This window comes from Microcaecilia unicolor, chromosome 2, assembly GCF_901765095.1.
Source record: "Microcaecilia unicolor chromosome 2, aMicUni1.1, whole genome shotgun sequence".
NCBI lineage: Eukaryota > Metazoa > Chordata > Amphibia > Gymnophiona > Siphonopidae > Microcaecilia > Microcaecilia unicolor.
Genome location: NC_044032.1, coordinates 3,964,287 through 3,984,645, shown reverse-complemented (window position 1 = coordinate 3,984,645; position 20,359 = coordinate 3,964,287). Strand labels below are relative to the sequence as shown.

General features: G+C 45.4%; 1 protein-coding gene across 1 annotated transcript in view; it reads right to left on the bottom strand.

Annotated features, from left to right (window-relative positions):
• The window catches only part of LOC115461768, a 50,604-nt gene extending 31,214 nt beyond the window's left edge, over positions 1–19,390 (bottom strand). The window contains exons 1-2 of the mRNA XM_030191813.1: positions 18,859–19,390; positions 13,760–13,894 (exon numbers count right to left, since the gene is read on the bottom strand). Coding sequence (XP_030047673.1) covers positions 13,760–13,894; positions 18,859–19,201 — 478 coding nt within the window. The 5' untranslated portion in view covers positions 19,202–19,390. The remainder of the gene's footprint in view (positions 1–13,759; positions 13,895–18,858) is intronic.
• Positions 19,391–20,359: the final 969 nt, after the last annotated feature.

Below are 20,359 nucleotides of genomic sequence, written 5' to 3'. Positions count from 1 at the left end.
ATGGTCCATCCAGTCTGCCCAACAAGATAAACTCATATGTGCTACTTTTTGTGTATACCTTACCTTGATTTGTACCTGTCCTTTTCAGGGCACAGACTGTATAAGTCTGCCCAGCACTGTCCCCGCCTTCCAACCACCAGCCCCGCCTCCCACCACCGGCTCTGGCACAGACCGTATAAGTCTGCCCAGCACTATCCCCGCCTCCCACCACCGGCTCTGCCACCCAATCTCAGCTAAGCTCCTGAGGATCCATTTCTTCTGAACAGGATTCCTTTATTTTTATCCCACGCATGTTTGAATTCCGTTACCCACTCCACCACCTCCCGCAGGTGATACACTAGGACTACACCTCTTGGTCTTTTAACAACCCCTGATGCAGTCCTTGAGAGGGCAAAACATGGCCGTGTCAGGCTATTAATTATAAATCAGTTCATGGATCCAGCTTCTCATATACAAGTACACAACTCTGGAATGCACTCCCAAAGGCCGTGAAAACTACGTATGTCCACCTCAACTTCCGGAAATCACTGAAGACTTATTCAACTTAATCACCTGAATCCAGCGACTCAAGTAAACCCAACTTAGTGAACTTTATATAACTTCCCTCTCTATGTTTCCTATTGTGTCTGTACATATCTATTTCATTTGTAATACATTGCTCTATATTTGTTTATTGACCGGAGGAGGCTTTCGCCGCACGGCGCTATGTAAGCCACATTAAGCCTGCAAATAGGTGGTAAAATGTGGGGTACAAATGTAACAAATAAATATATATATTTTTTAATGTGGACTTTTATATGTGGAACAGCTTTGGGTTTTATTATTATCAATCTGCTGCTTTGTTGCCTATTAAATAAGTACAAAAGTGTTGCCATACTAGGACAGACCTAGGGTCCATTAAGCCCAGTTTCCTGTTTCCCATAGTGGCCAATCCAGGTCACAAGTACCTGGCAAGATCCCAAAACAGTACAATACATTTTATGCTGCTTATCCTAATAATAAGTAGTGGATTTTCCCCAAGTCCATCTTAATAATGCTGTATGGACTTTTCTTTTAGGAAGCTATCCAAACCTTTTTTAAACCCCGCTAAGCTAACTGCTTTTACCACATTCTCTAGCAACGAATTCCAGAGTTTAATTAAACGTTGAGTGAAGAAATATTTTCTCCGATTCCTTTTAAATTTACTACTTTGTAGCTTCATAGCGTGCCCCCTAGTCCGTTCCACTCCACTCAGTATTTTATATACCTCTATCATATCTCCCCTCAGTCGTCTTTTCTCCGAGCTGAAGAGCCCTAGCTGTTTCAGCCTTTCCTCATAGGGAAGTTGTCTCATCCCCTTTATCATTTTCTGTACCTTTTCTAATTCCACTATATCTTTTTTGAGATGCGGTGACCAGAATTGCACACAGTATTCAAGGTGAGGTCGCACCATGGAGCGATACAAAGGCATAATAACATCTTCATTTTTGTTTTCCATTCCTTTCCTAATAATACCTAACATTCTATTTGCTTTCTTAGCCGCAGCAGCACACTGAGCAGAGGGTTTCAAATCATCAACGATGACGCCTACATCCTTTTCCTGGTCAGCCAACTCCTAATGCGGAACCCTCCATCACGTAGCTACAGTTTGGGCTCCTCTTTCCCACATGCATCACCTTGTACTTGCTCACATTAAACATCATCAACAAATACCACTCTCTGGAATACTGCTCTGAACAGACCAGGAGAATTAAGGTGAACCACTTAAGGCTTAGTGGTAAAATTTGAGGACCTGATAAGAGGGCAAGTATCACTGCTCTGGAGCAATTTCTCCAAATGGGTTAGTTTTGTACGAGAAACAGGGGTGGTATGATACAGACGTTCAAATATTTGAAAGGTATTAATCCGCAAACGAACCTTTTCCGGAAATGTGAAGGAGATAGAACGAGAGGACATGAAATGAGATTGAAGGGGGACAGACTCAAGAAAAATGTCAGGAAGTATTTTTTCACGGAGAGGGTGGTGGATGCTTGGAATGCCCTCCTGCGGGAGGTGGTGGAGATGGTAACGGAATTCAAACATGCTTGGGATAAACATAAAGGAATCCTGTTCAGAAGAAATGGATCCTAAGGAGCTTAGCTGATATTGGGTGGCAGAGACGGTGGCGGGAGGCGAGGATGGTGCTGGGCAGACTTATACGGTCTGTGCTAGAGCCGGTGGTGGGAGGCGGGGATGGTGGTTGGGAGGCGGGGATAGTGCTGGGCAGACTTATACAGTCTGTGCCAGAGCCGGTGGTGGGAGGCAGGGCTGGTGGTTGGGAGGCGGGGATAGTGCTGGGCAGACTTACACGGTCTGTGCCCTGAAAAGGACAGGTACAAATCAAGGTAAGGTATACACAAAAAGTAGCACATATGAGTTTATCTTGTAGGGCAGACTGGATGGACCATGCAGGTCTTTTTCTGCCGTCATCTACTATGTTACTATGTACATACTATGGCAAGAATGAACCTCACTCCCAAGCCATGATCTCTGCTAATGCTCGCCTTAAAACTTGCACTGTGCCAAAGTCCAAATGTGCTCGGAAATTCTTTTTTTTAACCAAGCCTGTGGCACCTAAAATGATAGGAAATATTTCTTAGTCTCAGACTGTATTTCTTGGTACTTGAGGATCTTTTCTCTCTCTCCACATGAGTCATAATCGCTCAGGCCTGACACCTCTTTGATTAATGCCATTCTGGTGTTCTTCTCTTTTACCACTATGTCCGGTTTTCTCGCATCCAGCATTTTATGTCAGGATGGGGATGTCCCAGATGATCATATCTGCTTTATTTTCCACAATTTCCACTTTTCTGTTACAGTGAGTTTCCAATGAATAAGACGTGCCAACTTGTTGTGCCTCTCTATACAAAAAGTTTCTGCCATCAGGCACTTTGCAGCCAGCTATGAGATGAGTAACCATTTTCACATTCTACAAATACTGGTTGTACCAGTTTTTTTCAACGCTCGCTGTGAACTATCTTGTCTGAAACCTAAGGATGAGACACAGTGGATTACAGTTCTCCTCTTCATAACCACTCACGTGTCCGGGCTTGATCCACGTACGGTGCTTGCTTTTCCTTTTCTGTTGATTAACTTCTTTAATAAGCATTTTCTCCTGCTTTGCATTTTCTGTTGTGTCACAACCACCACCATGATTCCTGCTCCTGTCGTGACCGGTTCTGACTCGCCTTTCGCTCCCAGGGTGACGCCAGGGTAGACTCCGCAGCCCCCTCCGGGGCCTCGGTGCCTCCTCCAGGTTGGCAAGCTAGCTGCACTGCTTCCCCTGCCATTCGGCTGCTGCAAGATTCCTTCCTCCTTAGGTGCCTGCTGTAGCCCGAGATTCAAAGGGCAAGTGGCGCAAAACCCGCCAGGGCGCCCGGCAATGACGTCATCGTCCAGGGCCTATTTAGAGCAGCGCTGGACTCTCCAGCACTGCCTTTGCAACAGGTGCCTTCAGTCTGACCTTGCTTTCAACCTTGCCTTCCCTTGCTTTGTATAAGAGAAAATCCGCTGCAAGGCGGAGAACTCAAGACTCCCCACGGAGAACAACAAAACTACAGAAAAGTGGGAGGACGACCAAGGATCCCAAAGACTAAGAAGATGTATAATAAAAGCGAAGTCAGGAGTCTTAATCGTAGATAACACTTGAACAGATGATGATTAAAAATCTTCTTATAAGGAGCGAGTGTTCGTCTCGTGGGACTATCTTAAATACCATCTTATAAGAAGATTTTTAATCATCTGTTCAAGTGTTATCTACGATTAAGACTCCTGACTTCGCTTTTATTATACATCTTCTTAGTTTTTTGGATCCTTGGTCGTCCTCCCACTTTCTGTAGTTTTGTTGTTCCCTTGCTTTGCCCCCAACCTGCCTTGCCTCCAAATTCAGATTCCCCTCCGTTGGCCCTCAAGGGCTCATTTCAGAGCCATCCCAGGCCCGGGTTCTGCCAGGCCTGCCTCCAAGGCCCTTTTCAGGGCCACCTGTTGAAGAAGTACTCGCCTGCTGTCAACTGGGAACCTCCTGGCCTCCACGTAGGAAGGATATGGTTGCCCAGCTGCGGCCCAAGGGCTCACCTCTACTACTACTACTATTTAGCATTTCTATAGCGCTACAAGGCATACGCAGCGCTGCACAAACATAGAAGAAAGACAGTCCCTGCTCAAAGAGCTTACAATCTAATAGACAAAAAATAAATAAAGTAAGCAAATCAAATCAATTAATGTGAACGGGAAGGAAGAGAGGAGGGTAGGTAGAGGCGAGTGGTTACAAGTGGTTACGAGTCAAAAGCAATGTTAAAGAGGTGGGCTTTCAGTCTAGATTTAAAGGTGGCCAAGGATGGGGCAAGACGTAGGGGCTCAGGAAGTTTATTCCAGGCATAGGGTGCAGCGAGACAGAAGGCGCGAAGTCTGGAGTTGGCAGTAGTGGAGAAGGGAACAGATAAGAAGGATTTATCCATGGAGCGGAGTGCACGGGAAGGACGAGTGTGGAGAGATACTGGGGAGCAGCAGAGTGAGTACATTTATAGGTTAGTAGAAGAAGTTTGAACAGGATGCGAAAACGGATAGGGAGCCAGTGAAGGGTCTTGAGGAGAGGGGTAGTATGAGTAAAGCGACCCTGGCGGAAGACGAGACGGGCAGCAGAGTTTTGAACAGACTGGAGAGGGGAGAGGTGACTAAGTGGGAGGCCAGCAAGAAGCAGATTGCAGTAGTCTAAACGAGAGGTGACAAGGGTGTGGATGAGGGTTTTGGTAGAGTGCTCGGAAAGGAAGGGGCGGATTTTACGGATGTTGTAAAGAAAGAAACGACAGGTCTTGGCAATCTGCTGGATATGAGCAGAGAAGGAGAGAGAAGAGTCAAAGATGACCCCAAGGTTTCGAGCTGATTGTAGGCCAGCGACAAGTTGGTTCCATTCCAGTACTTGCAGGTGGATGCTCTCTGTTCCTATCTTGCTATTCTGGAGCTCCTCTGTCCATCTCCACCTCAATCACAGATACTTTCCCTGTTGCTGCCTCCAAATGCTATGGCTGCTGTGTATCTCTCCTTTTATACGTCTTGTTGAACCCCCTCCCCCCTCTCTCTCTTTCAGTGGCATCACTCAGTCATTTCAAAATGTCCTCACTCAGGTACCGTGTCTTTAATTTGTCCAATCACAGATCTTAAGATATGCATTTTTTCCTTCGTTATATTTCCTATATTTTCTGGCAAGCTCTGCGTAATCAAGTACAGGGATCATAGCGTAATAGCAGCAGTACAAGATCTCCTTTTAGCTTCAAGACTCCATCTAATAGTTTGTAGTCCTCTGAACTTTTGCATTAGTTTCTGTGGGTTTATCTCCTGCAGCAATGGATCCACGAACAAGTTCAACGTGGCCTATGGCTGCATCAGGGATGTTTTCTTCTCCTGAGGGTTTTGCACTATCGCTATCACCATCATTAGCCCTAGTGCATAAGGCAGAGGTGCATAAGGCACCATCTTTTTATCCTGGGTAATGTGTGGCCAGTATGTATCTTTCTATTTCCTTCCTACCATAAATTATACAGTAGTGTTGTCTTACTAACAGGGGCCTAGCCAGACTTCGGCAGGAGGGGGGTCCAGAGCCTGAGGTGGGGGGTTACATTTTAGCCCGCCTCCCCCTGCCGCTGACCCCCGCTCCACTTTCGACCCCCTCCTCACCGCCGCTGCCAGGTACCTTTGCTAGCAAGTCTTCTTCAGCGCCGGTCTCCAGCACGTTCGCTGATCTGTTTCTGTGAGTCCTGACGTCCTGCACAGGCCGTACATGCAAGACATCAGGACTCTCAGAAACATATCAGCAAACGCGCCGGAGACCGGCGCTGAAGAAGACTTTGAAGGTACCTGGCACCGGGGGAGGGTCGGCAGCAGCAGGGGGGTTCAAAGTAGAGGGGGCCAGGGCTAAATTTGTGGGGGCCCATGCCCCCACCTAGCTACGCCCCTGCTTACTAAGATTTAGTATAGACATTATACAATAGGTCACCATGTGAAAGTACTTAAGGATTGGGAAGAAAATGTATTCCCTTCCTCTCAGAGATACACAGCAAATCACCAGTTTTTCTGCTCAATTGTTTTGTTGTATAACCCTCAGTACCTTCTGCCATGTTGTTTTGCCACCTTTGAACAACCGATTTATAGGTTTTCTGCCTCCCCAACAGAGCTCTGGAATTGGAACCAATTTTGGGTGGAGTTGGTAAAAATACTCCAGCTTCAGTGTATTGCATATTTTCACTTGACAGCATTTTCTTTGCTCAGGGTTCTTGTTCAAATAAATATATTTTGTGGTATACTAGTCCTAAGTTTCTGTAATTAATCACATTTCTCTTAGATTTACTGTACATAGTAGGAGTTGGGATCAGACAGCAGAAAAAGAGTTGTCAATGGTTTGGTGTACTGACTCCACGGCCCTGCTTACCAAAACCATTTCAAAATGGATTACGTAAGTCAAACATTAAAAGTCATACCTATCAAAGAGAAAAAAATCAAAAAAACTCCAAACAGCCCAGAACACGGCAGCCAGACTCATATTCGGAAAACCAAAATACGAACGTGCAAAACCCCTACGAGAGAAGCTACACTGGCTCCCACTCAAAGAACGCATCACGTTCTTTAAAGTATGTACCCTAGTTCATAAAATCATCCATGGTGATGCCCCAGCCTACATGTCAGACCTGATAGACCTACCACCCAGGAATGCTAAAAAATCATCTCGCACATTCCTTAATCTTCATTTCCCCAACTGTAAAGGTCTAAAATACAAACTAATGCACGCATCAACCTTTTCCTATATGAGCACGCAATTCTGCAATGCGTTGCCACGCAACCTAAAAGCGATCTATGAACTGACCAACTTCCGAAAACAACTGAAGACCCATCTATTTGACAAGATATACCACAGAGATCAACATATGTGAAACTCCCCACATATATCCAGAAATGTTTAATAATGTATTCTGCTATATTACTATTATGTATTCTATTACCATGCAACCCAAAATCCTTCTGTAAAACCAAATATCTATTCTCTTTTTACTTCCACTATCCATGATGTATTGTGTTAATAATAATGAACATGCTACAGAAATATAATGAGAAACTGTTGAGCAGTGTGAAGTTCCTATGGTCAGTGAAGTGCAAGGCAAAGAAAGAGGTATGAGTCACAAACCTGTGAAAATAATATGGTTGTCATGTAAATAGCCTTGAGCTGGGCAGCCTGGTGTAAAGTAGAGACAGTGTAAGGGGGAGGGGAGAAAGTTTGTGCTGGGAACAGAATGGAATGTTGATTGCAGACATTTGTAGATAAGAAATGTGAGAACAAGCTTTAAAGGGATGACGTGCACATATTGGGTGCAGTGTGTTTGTAAGTGTATTTAAACTGAAGAGAAAATCAGTATCTTAAGCAAAGCAAAGCAATAGCAAAGCTGAGCAAGCATATATTTCTGTATTACTGCTAAGCAAATATATATCTCTGTATTATTGATAAAAATAGACTTTGCTTCCAGGTGGGCGTTACCCTCCTGCCTCTGTTCGACGGAGAACAGTTGAAAAAATAAAAATATTTTTGATTATTCTTTTTATAACAGGTGTCAGTTTCTTTGTTTACACAATATAGGGTGTAAATCAACAATTGTAAGCCGCATTGAGCCTGCAAAGAGGTGGGAAAGTGTGGGATACAAATGCAATAAATAAAAATAAAAAAATAAATATAGTAATATAAATTATAAGTAAAATTCCAAAATATAATCAAATTATATACATTAATATTTAAAATACAGATCCTGTTAATGATTTCTGTCTTCAAATCGGGCTATTCAAATTGCAGAAAGTTTTGTTTTCAGAAGGTTCGTAAAATGCATATAACTGGACTCACATCTCAGATCTGAGTGAGTTCCACTGCAGGATGCAGTCACTGACAGATCAATGTAGAAAGCCACACGGTAAAGCCATGAGCCAATAGCTGAGCACGTAGTTATCACACAAAGGCGATGCAGTAAGCAAAGGGCCATGCATGTTCAAAGCACAGAGAATTTGTGCGCTAATTGTGGAAAGCCTTCTGGATACACGTGCATGAATAGTTAAGCTCTGGATGTGGTAACGGTAGTTAGCATATCTGGGTTTAAAAAAAGGTTTAGTCAAGTTCCTGGAGGAAAAGTCCATAGTCTGCTATTGAGATAGACGTGGGATTGGTAGCATGAATCTTGCCATTATTTGGGTTTCTGCCAGATCATTGTGACCTGGATTGGCCACTGTTGGAAACAGGATACTGGGCTAGATGGACCATTGGTTTGACCCAGTATGGCTAATTCTTAAGGTTCTGCACCAATGGCAGAACTGTGTGCATGTCTGATCAGAATTAAAATGCCAGCACACACCTGCTCATGTGCTGGAATGTTCTGCAAACAAAATATCAGCCTCACCAAAATTTATTGCATATAAAAATTTTTGCAAGGCAAATATTTATGCACTACACATTCCAGTTCAGGTACAGATATAATTTTTTTTCTGTTAGTCTCCATTATGTCTTTAAATTTGAAGCATTTATTTAATAACCACCTTTATGAAGAGATTCAGTCAAGGTGGCATTTGTTATGCTCGCAGAAAAAAGATGGCTATTAAATCCTATGCCTCGTCAGACTTTATGGCACATTTCTTGCAAAACCTGCGTACTCTTGTGAATTGCAGTGAAATAACTAACGACCTTGTTACCGTTCCTGTTAATATGCTGAGCGCCTGTGTGCACTGCATGAACTAACTTCTGCACTGAACTCCTTTCGGTATCATGTGCCCACTAACGTGTGCATAAACCTCAGTAATTTGTGTTTCTGGTCGCAGTAGGTTTCTGTGCAGGCCTTTGAGGGAATTGCTTTTGTAACTATTCAAAAGAGAACAGCAGAGGTGAAGATAAAGGAGTAAAAAGAGAGGGTCTCACCTGGCCGGCTGGGTGACCTCCTCCTCTCTAGGGGATCATCAGTCCTTTGTACTGGAGAGAGAACTGAAAGGGAAAGTTTAAATTCGTGCATTACAATGTCAGCAACGTGACCACATCTTAATAATATAGGAATCCATTTCATGTTCTTTCTAGGACTCGATTTTTCTTTTCCAAAGCCAAACACAAAGGTTTTACTAAGCTACAGGAAAAAGGGCCCTGCAGTAGTGGCAGGGGCCGTTTATTCTGTGTGCCAGGGCCCTTTTTACCACAGCCGGTAAAGTGCCCCCCCCCTCCCCAAATGGCCACGTGGTAAGAGAACTCTTACCGTGTGGCCATGCAGTGGGGAGCACATTGTGGCAGTGGTAAGGGCTCCTGCGGTAACCCTGCTATAACCGGGCAGAGCACAGCAATGCCCAATTACTGCTAGGTTTGCACTGCATGGTAGGGGGGGGGAGGGGAGGGAGGGGAAAGAAAATTTCACGGAGCGCCGGAAACGGGGCCGCTTCAGCCAGACCTACCGCTGGCAGCTGCATTGGCCCAGCAGTTCTGTTTTAGTGTGCAGAAAACCCACAAAGAGGCAAACTTCCCGCAAGACGCCATGGTAAAACTACCAAAAAAGAAAAGAAGGAAACAAACTCAAGCTCTCTAGACAACAGACAGATCATTCAGGAAACAAATCAAACCGAAAACAGCTCCACCACCAATAACTTGAATGGTTTGTGGGTGGTGGAACCTGTTTCAGTTTGATTTGTTTTCATTACGTGAATGATTTGCCTTAACTGAGTCAGAAGAGCTTCTCTTGGTGCTGTCAAATGAATATTTAAGATCCTCTAAGGACTGGTTTTTATACTTATTTATTTAAGCAATTTATATCCCACACAATCTATAATCCTTGGCAGGGCACAAGTAAAACTTGCCTAATAAAATATTAACACATAATAGGACAATACAATTAGTTATAAAAACATTACTGCCCCTTGAGAACTGTCTTATCAAAAGAACAGCAGAGAAGACCTCTTCGATATAGTTAAGTATTACAAGCCTGCTGAAAAAGAAATGTCAGTTCTTCCTTTAAAATCTCCAAATTTTGTACTGCTCACAGAGTTAGAGGTAAAGATTTCCAGAGACTTGGATCTATGATGTAAAAAGATGGAGGCTCTATATTCTTCTAATCTTACAGCCAGTGGAGTAGCTATGGGGGACCATGGGGGCATGGGCCCCTCAAACTGGCTCCGGGGCCCCCAACCCCCGCCAGCTAAGGCGTCTGTCCTACGCTTGTCTTACATTGCTGGTGCCCTGTCCTGTTTTTCAGCGTCATGCACGCTCATTTTAATGAAACTGAGCATGCTCAGTTTCATTAAAACGAGCATTAACGGGGCTGAAAGCAGGATAGGGCGCCAGCAATCGACCAGCGCGGGACAAACGCTTAAGCTGGCAGGGGTGGGGGGGGGCAGAGGCAGGAGAGCGGCAGCAGGGAGACAGGCTCTGGCCCCCCTCCCGTCGAGGCCTGGCTATGCGCCCCTGCTTACAACACAAAAAGAAACATCTAATAAGGTGATCGTAGCTGATCTCTGTGCTCTAGATGGTTGATACAACTGTAAATGTGCAAAGACAACTTCTCAAAATTTAAAAACTAACAAGTATCTTAAAATTTGATTCTAAATTATATGGAAGTCAATGTAGTTTCATCAATACTGGTGAGACAAACATAATTCAATCCCCCTGGTGCAGTCTTACAGCAAAGCAAGGGCTTGTTGGGTTTTTAATATATGCTCCAGTTATTTAATAATATTTTTGTTATCGTCTTCTATTCCCTCTACGGTGGTGTATATTTTTCTTTTTGTTCATCTGTTCCTGCTGATCTGGGATCAAACACAAAACGCCAGGAATGCTGTGAGTGGCCTAGTGGTTAGGGTGGTGGACTGAGGAACCGAGTTCGATTCCCGGCACAGGCAGCTCCTTGTGACTCAGGGCAAGTCACTTAACCCTCCATTGCCCCATGTAAGCCGCATTGAGCCTGCCATGAGTGGGAAAGCGCAGGGTACAAATGTAACAAAAATAAAATAGATACTATTGGAGATTCTACATGGAATGTTGCTACTATTGGAGATTCTACATGGAATGTTGCTATTCCACTAGCAACATTCCATGTAGAAGGCTGTGCAGTCTGACGTCCTGCACGTATGTGCAGGACGTCAGACTCACAGAAGCAGAAGCCTGCGCGGCCACATTGGTGATCTGCAAGGGCCGACTTCTTGTGGAATAGCAACATTCCATGTAGAATCTCAAATAGTAGCAACAGTGGAGGAGTGGCCTAGTGGTTAGGGTGGTGGACTTTAGTCCTGAGGAACTGAGTTCAATTCCCAGCACAGGCAGCTCCTTGTGACTCTGGGCAAGTCACTTAACCCTCCATTGGCCGCTGCATAGAGCCTGCCATGAGTGGGAAAGTGCGGGGTACAAATGTAAACAAACAAAAAAAAAAATTCAAGTAGATGCCTCAGTGTTTGTACATTTGTAATTGCATTAAAAGCTGCGGAGGAAGGACCTAGAAGGCACGAAAAACAACCTTACTGAGCAGGAAAGGAAAGGGGACGTGATTTGATATATTGCCTTTCTGTGGTTACAATCAAAGCATTTTACTTATTTTGTACCTGGGGCAGCGGAGTGTCCAAAGTCACAAGGAATTGAATGTGGTTACCCTGGTTCTCAGGCCACTGCACTAACCGCTAGGCTACTCATCTCCACACCAAAGTAAATGTCCATGGGTTTCCCAGAATAGCTGCCACACCTCTGCCTAAAACCACAAACCATTAAAAGTACCTATGGTGTCCTTTGTTAACCTGATACCAACTCTGCAGGACCTCTCCCACGTTAAAGTGACGTGGAGGGGCTTTTTCGACAGAACTTCTAAATCTGAATTTGGACGTTTTACACAAAATGTTCAAATTCCGAACAGGGAAGATGGTCATTTTCAAAAAAGAAAGACGTCTATCATTTTTTTCCCCCCCAAATACTATGGATGTTTTGTGATTTGGCTTTTTTTTTTTTTTGCGGGGGGGGGGGAGGGGGGGCGGGGGGGGGGGGCATTTTAAAAAAAGTCCAAGTGCAAAACGCACAAAATCAAGCCACCGGGATGTAGGAGGAGCCAGCATTTTTCGGAGACTGGTGTCCCCCCCCCCCCCCCCCGACATCCCAGGACAGCAATAGGGCACCCTAGGGGGCACTGCAGTGGACTTCATAAACTGCTCCTAGGTACACATTTGACCACTGCTCCCTTACCTTGTCTGCTGAGCCCCCCCAAACCCCATTTCCTCCAACTGTACACCACTATAATAGCCCTTACAGGTGAAGGGGGGCACCTATATGTGGGTACAGTGGGTTTCTGGTGAGTTTTGGAGGGCTCACACTTTCCTCCACAAGTGTAACAGATAGGGGTAGGTAGGAGCCTGGGTCCACCTGTCTGAAGTGCACTGCACCTACTCCTAAACTACTCCAGGGACCTGCATGCTGCTGTAATGGACCCCAGAATGACATCTGACGCTGGAATAGAGGCTGGCAAGTAACGTTCTTCATCACAATTTTTCAGGGTGGGAGGGGTTTAGTGACCACTGGGGGAGTAAGGGGAGGTCAGTGACCACGGGGGAGTAAGGGGAGATCATCCCTGATTCCCTCCAGTGGTCAACTGGTCATTTGGGGCACCTTTTTGTGCCTTGTTCGTAATCAAAACAGATCTAGCTCAAAACTTCCAAGTTTTAGTCCTGGACATTTTAATTTTGTTCCATTACGGCTGAAAAACCTCTAAGTCTTAGGACCGCCCCCTTGAGATTTAGATGTCCTTCTGATGGACTTCAGAGAAAATCGTGTAAAAAGAGGTTTTCGAAAATACTGATTTGGACATTTTTGCGAGATAAGCGTCACTTTTAGGACGTTTTTCTTTTTTGAAAATGAGCCCCATAACGGGGGCCACTAAAGTTTTAACAGAACCAAAAAACTGCATTATCAGCCTTGTTACCCTCTTCCGACATGCAATCATATAAGTGATACCCATCACCAACAAAATAAGGCAGGAAATATTATCAGGCAGCCTTGAGCTATGAAAATCGGCACACGGGGCAAAAAAACAGAATGACTGCTTTATCAGTGTATTTTTCATGAACATTTATTTTCCTTACTCCACAGAATTCAAAGGGGGAAAACCCTGGTGCACAGATATACGCATATCTCGCTGATTCAGCAAGCTGCAGCCCATGAGAAACTGCAACGTATCCAGATAACGCTGGAGAGGATTTTAACCAGTGTGCTGACCGCATTCAATGCCAGCGCTGTTGCTTAATGTTTATTCAGTGTGCGGTCACCAGGCTGGTATTATCCATTTAGTTCAGACTCGCTATCCAGATAAATTTGCCCTCTGTCTGCCCCAAACCCAGCCTCATATGGACAGTATTGGCCCATTCAGTTGTTATTTTCAACTTCTGGTCGGAATTAAACTTCTTTGGAATACTAACCTGTTTCCAACTTCTTCTGCTTACAGCTGTCCTGTTCATGAAAGATCAAAATTCACAGGACCACAGGTACGTATTTTTCACTTTCATATACCTTAAACTGTGAAGTCCCGCATTGCTATCATGACCTCACAATTCAACTGACACCTCTCACCAAGAGGGGGGGGGGGGGGGGGGGGGGAGAGTGGGGTCTCACTCCTGGTAATGGCAAACAATCTTACCGGACTGAGACCACCACTTCCTAGCAAGCAAAATTTCTTCCAGCGCATTACCTGCGCTGCCTCCTGGACTTCTGACTCACCTTGATCTTCATTGGCAGATGACTGGTTCTCCTCGCTTCCTAGAAAAAGCGATTTCTGAAACTGTATCTCTGCCTCTGGGGAGGATAGATAATAGTTCATATGCCTCCCAGTTTGAACCTCTCTGTCCTTGGCATCTGGAAAAAGAAAAAAGTGTATCAATGATGAAATCAGAGAGTCCTTTGAATTTCGATGTTTTTGTAAAAAGCAATTAGGGGAAATTCTAGCAGCATACCAGCAGGTTCAACAAAACTCACTGCTGTCATCAATGACGTACCCAAAAGCAAGAACAGCCTCATGTAGTGTACACTGCATGAAGAGAGCCCGGGTTCAATTCCTGGGCTCAGTCTCGGCAGTTCACACCTTGCTATTGTTCAACAGCAGCACCTAGTGGCCAGATTTGGTGTTTATGATAGCTGGATTCTAGAGAAGGCCAGGCCAGGGGCACTTTCAAGAGGACATCCAAGTCTGACTAGAGATATCCAAAACAGACGGTCATCTCACATGGATTTTCCAACAGGAAATACGTCAAGGTTCCCTGTCAGAAAATACATAAGATGGACGTCCGTGTGCCGAAGATGTCCAGCATGAACGATCATTTTACAAACAGCCAGGAACGGGTCCAAATCTTCTCGAACATACCTCAATTTTCATCTTCCCAACTGCAAAGGCCTCAAATACAAAACTTACTATGGGTCCAACTTCTCCGTTATAGGCAGCCAACTCTGGAACGCAATACCCCGTCACATCAGAACAACCAATGAACACCTACCCTTCCGAAAGCTGCTGAAAACTTGCCTCTTCAAACAACCCAACTTAATTCCTCACCGTCAGCACTACCTACACTCCAATCCTCTCCCCCACATCTCTCCCCATTGTTTCTACTCTTTTAACTTGAACATCTCTTGATACTTTGTATCATACTTTGTGTCATCTATGTGATACTTTGTAACACAACTTGTAAGCTGCACTGAACTTGCTACTGAGCGGGAAAGAGCAGGGTATAAATGCTATAAAATAAAATAAATAAAAAACTGGAACGTCCAACATATGAACAGGTGTACATTTAGGTACAGTCGGTATTTTTCTGTTCCTGGAGGGCTCACAATTAACAAAATAAGAGTTAAAATGGGATTTGAACCTGGGTCCCTGGGTTTGAAGTCCACTGCACTAACCACTAGGCTACTCCTCAGACTTGCTTCCTGCTTTGTTAAGAATGCCATAATCAAGGAGGTCTGATGAACAGAAGACTACAGGAGCATGCTCGGACCATTACACGGCCTGAAGCCAGTAGGAAGAGCTTGTCGCCCTATCAATTACATTATTTTGTGTGTATTAAGATGGCGGTGGCTGTTTTAAGGAGAATGAAAACCTCCTTGGGTGGACCGGCTTCAGCTTTGAGATGTCATGCTGTTTCCTGTTCATCCAACCTCTTTGCCCATAATATCTGAAGCTGTGAGAGCCTGGTACCCCCTTTCAGTTTCATTTTCAGGAGAGGGAGGTGGGATTAAGGAGGTGTCATACCTTAATCCCTCCAGTTGTCAGACGATCACCTTTTTATACCCTTGACGTGACAAACTTAGGAAGTCCTTTATATTTAGCATTTCTATAGCGCTACAAGGCATACGCAGCGCTGTACAAACATAGAAGAAAGACAGTCCCTGCTCAAAGAGCTTACAATCTAATAGACAAAAAATAAATAAAGTAAGCAAATCAAATAATGTGAACGGGAAGGAAGAGAGGAGGGTAGGTAGAGGCGAGTGGTTACAAGTGGTTACGAGTCAAAAGCAATGTTAAAGAGGTGGGTTTTCAGTCTAGATTTAAAGGTGGCCAAGGATGGGGCAAGACGTAGGGGCTCAGGAAGTTTATTCCAGGCGTAGGGTGCAGCGAGACAGAAGGCGCGAAGTCTGGAGTTGGCAGTAGTGGAGAAGGGAACAGATAAGAAGGATTTATCCATGGAGCGGAGTGCACGGGAAGGGGTGTAGGGAAGGACGAGTGTGGAGAGATACTGGGGAGCAGCAGAGTGAATACATTTATAGGTTAGTAGAAGAAGTTTGAACAGGATGCGAAAACGGATAGGGAGCCAGTGAAGGGTCTTGAGGAGAGGGGTAGTATGAGTAAAGCGACCCTGGCGGAAGATGAGACGGGCAGCAGAGTTTTGAACCGACTGGAGAGGGGAGAGGTGACTAAGTGGGAGGCCAGCAAGCTTGCATGCTTTGCTACTAAAACAATACTACTCCAGCCAATTAAAAGGACAATGAAAGGCAGCACGTTCCTTGTATCGAAATCTCTTCCCCTTCCCCTCATAACATCAGAAAGCCAAGCAAAACTCATAGTCAAGCAAACACTTGGGAAACAATAGCCCAGACACAATAAAAAAAAATACAGGAAGTTTCACCAAAAACACTCTCTGAAGCCAGGAACAATAATCTCAAGACTAAAAGGGAAAAAAAAGGTTATTTCAGGTACACTGGGAGAGCCAACTGATTGCAGCAATAAGATGATTTTTACCATGCATGTACAGACACACACATGGCCAGAGGCAAATGCCTAACCAATATAAAGGCACAGATCTGTTTTTAAACCCCGCACAGAGGTTGCTTATTAGAAGCTTAAAGTGCACTTTCCCTTTCTTTCTTAATGCTTCTAATGTCCTGCCTAGAAACCATGGACACATAAAACTTTCAATAAATGTTTTTTTTTTTTTTTGGGGGGGGGGGGGGGGTTATCTGAAATATAAAAATACTGGGAAAAGGAAAGGGAATGGGACTTGATATACCGCCTTTCTGTGGTTTTCACAACTACACTCAGGGATCCTTTTACTAAGGCACGCCAAAAAAATGGCCTGTGCTAATGTGGTGCGTTTTGGATGCGCATGTCCATTTTTTAGCATGCCGACAAAAAAAGGCCTTTTTCCTCCCTTTTTACCTGAAAATGGACATGCGCCAAAATAGAAATTGGTGCGCGTTCATTTTGGGTCTGTGGCCATACTGCAACCCACTATTAGCGGTAAGGTCTCATGGGTTAACCAGGCAGTAATTGTCAGCGTGCGTAAACTGCCGATTATCGCCTGGTTAGCGCTGTGTGCCAGAAAACCAAAAATATTTTCTGGCGTGCGTATCGGACATGCGTAAAAATTAGAATTACTGCCTGGGGCATGCGGTAGCCGGGCAGTAGTTCTAATTCGATGCACGTTATATGCGCCTTAGTAAAAGAGCCCCTCAAAGCGGTTTACATATTATATACAGGTAGAAATTTGGGCAAGTCCACTCAATGTAGAAGCTCAAACGAGTGAAACCTTTTTTTCTCCGAGAGAAGTATTTCGCAACTTGGTACAATCTATGGTACTAAGCCATCTAGACTGTAACGGTATCTATGCGGGATGCAAAGAACAAATCATAAAGAAACTCCAAACTACTCAAAACACAGCAGCCAGGCTTATATTTGGAAAAACGAAATTCAAAAGTGCCAAATCCATACGAGAAAAACTGCACTGGCTGCCAATCAAAGAATGCATCGCGTTCAAAATCTGCACCCTGGTTCACAAAATCATTTACGGAGAAGCCCCAGGATACATGACAGACCTCATAGACCCTACCAACCAGAAACACATTAAGATCAACACAAACATACCTAAATCTCCATCACCCAAGCTGCAAAGGACTCAAATACAAATCAACCTATGCATCCAGCTTCTCCTATATAAGCACGCAAGTATGGAACGCATCACCAAGCGCCGTGAAAACAACATATGACCACCTGAAATTTCGGAAATTACTAAAAACTAACTTGTTCAAAAAGGCATACCATAACCATTCTACTTAAATGCCTTAACCCAGCAACACAACAAAACCAAAGCTCATACTGGACATTACCTAACTCTTCTTCTTACGATTCCCCAATGTGTCTGTCACACATGAACTTTAATTTACCACAACCTCACTTTGTATTTGTTATAACCGGTATTGGTGATCGCATCTATGGCACTATGTAAACCACACTGAGCCTGCAAACTGGTGGGGAAATGTGGGATACAACTCTCTTGCCCTGTCCTTTTATCCTCACCTCTTTATTCCCTTACCTTTAATTTGTTCTGTCTGTTTACTTGTCTTATGCTTGGAACAACCTTCCTGAGCCCTAACGCCAAGCCCCCTCCCTGCCCGTCTTCAAGTCTTTGCTTAAAGCCCACCTCTTCAATGCTGCGTTCGGCACCTAACCCTTACCGTTCAGTGAATCCAGACTGCCCCAATTTGACTGCCCCTATCGGACCGACCGTTCACTTGTCTATTAGATTGTAAGCTCTTTGAGCAGGGACTGTCTCTCTTTGTTAAATTGTACAGCGCTGCGTAACCCTAGTAGTGCTCTAGAAATGTTAAGTAGTAGTAGTAGTATTACATATAGCAGTGATTTAACCAGAGCTGAGATTGTGATGTCATAATGCCTCATTCCACCAATGCCTAAGAGCCAACCTCATCAGTGATGTCACAATGGCTTGATTGTCCTATATTTGTCTCACTCTTGTCTATTAGATTGTAAGCTCTTTGAGCAGGGACTGTCTCTCTTTGTTAGATTGTACAGCGCTGCGTAACCATAGTAGCGCTCTAGAAATGTTAAGTAGTAGTAGTAGTATTACATATAGCAGTGATTTAACCAGAGCTGAGATTGTGATGTCATAATGCCTCATTCCACCAATGCCTAAGAGCCAACCTCATCAGTGATGTCACAATGGCTTGATTGTCCTATATTTGTCTCACTCTTATCTATAAGCTCTTTGAGCAGGGACTGTCTCTCTTTGTTAAATTGTACAGCGCTGCGTAACCCTGGTAGCGCTCTAGAAATGTTAAGTAGTAGCAGTATAGTAAGCTGTTTGAGCAGGGACTGTCTTCTGTGTATGGTGTACAGCGCTGCCTATGCCTTGTAGCAATATAGAAATAACTACTGCTACTGTTTAGCATTTATATAGCGCTAGAAAGTGGAGCTTACAATCTAATAGAAAAAAAGTAACAAAGCATTAATAAAGTAAGTAGATCCATTGCCCCTGGTACCGAATGGGGTTTCGTGATTCCCCTCTGGCAGCAGCCCCGCCCCCTCCGTCTCTCACCCGGGAGCCGTCGCTCGCCGAACACGGGCCGGCCCGCCTGCTTCCAGAGGCGGCGGAGGAGGCCGTAGTGGCGGGGGGAGCACAGGCCCTGCGGCCTCCCCTGGCCCTGCCTCCGGGCCTCCCTCTCCGAGTAGAAGGCCTGCTTCATCTTCTTCCACTTGGCCCGGCACTGGGCCACGTTGCGCGGGTAACCCCGGGCCGCCAGCTCCCCGCAGATGTCCCGCCACAGCGCTTCGTTAGGCCGGCTGGTGGAGGCCATGAGCAGCCGGACGCCCCCCGAGTGGCCGATCCGGGCCAGCAGGAGGCGCACCTCCTCCGGGCTCCAGCAGTGGCCTCTGGGCATCTTTCCACAACAGAGCAGGAAGAAGAGTCCCCGCCCCCTGCCACTTCCGCAGGCCTGGAGCAGAGCCGGGGACTCGCCTGTCTCCTCCCTCGCCCCGGCCCATGCCTAGCTCAGCCAGGAACAAGTCCGCCTCCCTCAGTCGCCGCCCACCGTTCCGACAGCGCATGTCTCCACTTGACCTCACTTCCTGTGGGGATGGGGGGGGGACCTGCACGGGGCGCGTATGTAAAGAACTTTAATTTTATGCTTTGCTACTGGTCCGGGTCAGTGACGTCACTTGCTGCAAGATCGTCTGCTACAGGTAAGCAACTTCTGTTCTATTTAGCCCAGAAAAAGTCCACCTCAGTCGCCGCCCACCGTTCCGACCGCGCATGTCTCGACTTGACCTCACTTCCTGTGAGGATGGGGGGGGGGCGGTGTTGGGGCGCGTATGTAAATAACTTTAATTTTATGCTTTGCTACTGGTCCGGGTCAGTGACGTCACTTGCTGCAAGATCGTCTGCTACAGGTAAGCAACTTCTGTTCTATTTAGCCCAGAAAAAGTCCACCTCAGTCGCCGCCCACCGTTCCGACCGCGCATGTCTCGACTTGACCTCACTTCCTGTGAGGATGGGGGGGGGGCGGTGTTGGGGCGCGTATGTAAATAACTTTAATTTTATGCTTTGCTACTGGTCCGGGTCAGTGACGTCACTTGCTGCAAGATCGTCTGCTACAGGTAAGCAACTTCTGTTCTATTTAGCCCAGAACAAGTCCGCCTCCCTCAGTCGCCGCCCACCGTTCCGACCGCGCATGTCTCCTCCACTTGACCTCACTTCCTGTGGGGATGTGGGGGGCGGTGTTACTGCGCGTTTATACTGGGGGAACCTGCACGGGGCGCGTATGTAAATAAAGAGTAGTTACTTACCTGTAACAGGTGTTCTCCGAAGACAGCAGGCTGCATATTTTCACAAGTGGGTGATGTCACGTCGGCCCCGGAGGATTTCAAAGCAAAATCTAAAAATCTCTTTTATGGTGTTTTGTCGCGCGAGCGATCGCATTGCGCATGTGCGCACACATCTTCCCGCTCGCTGTGCGGACACGCCCCTCAGTTAAATCCAAAAGATGAAGGCGACAACTCCAAAAGGGGAGGTGGGAGGGTTTGTGAGAATATGCAGCCTG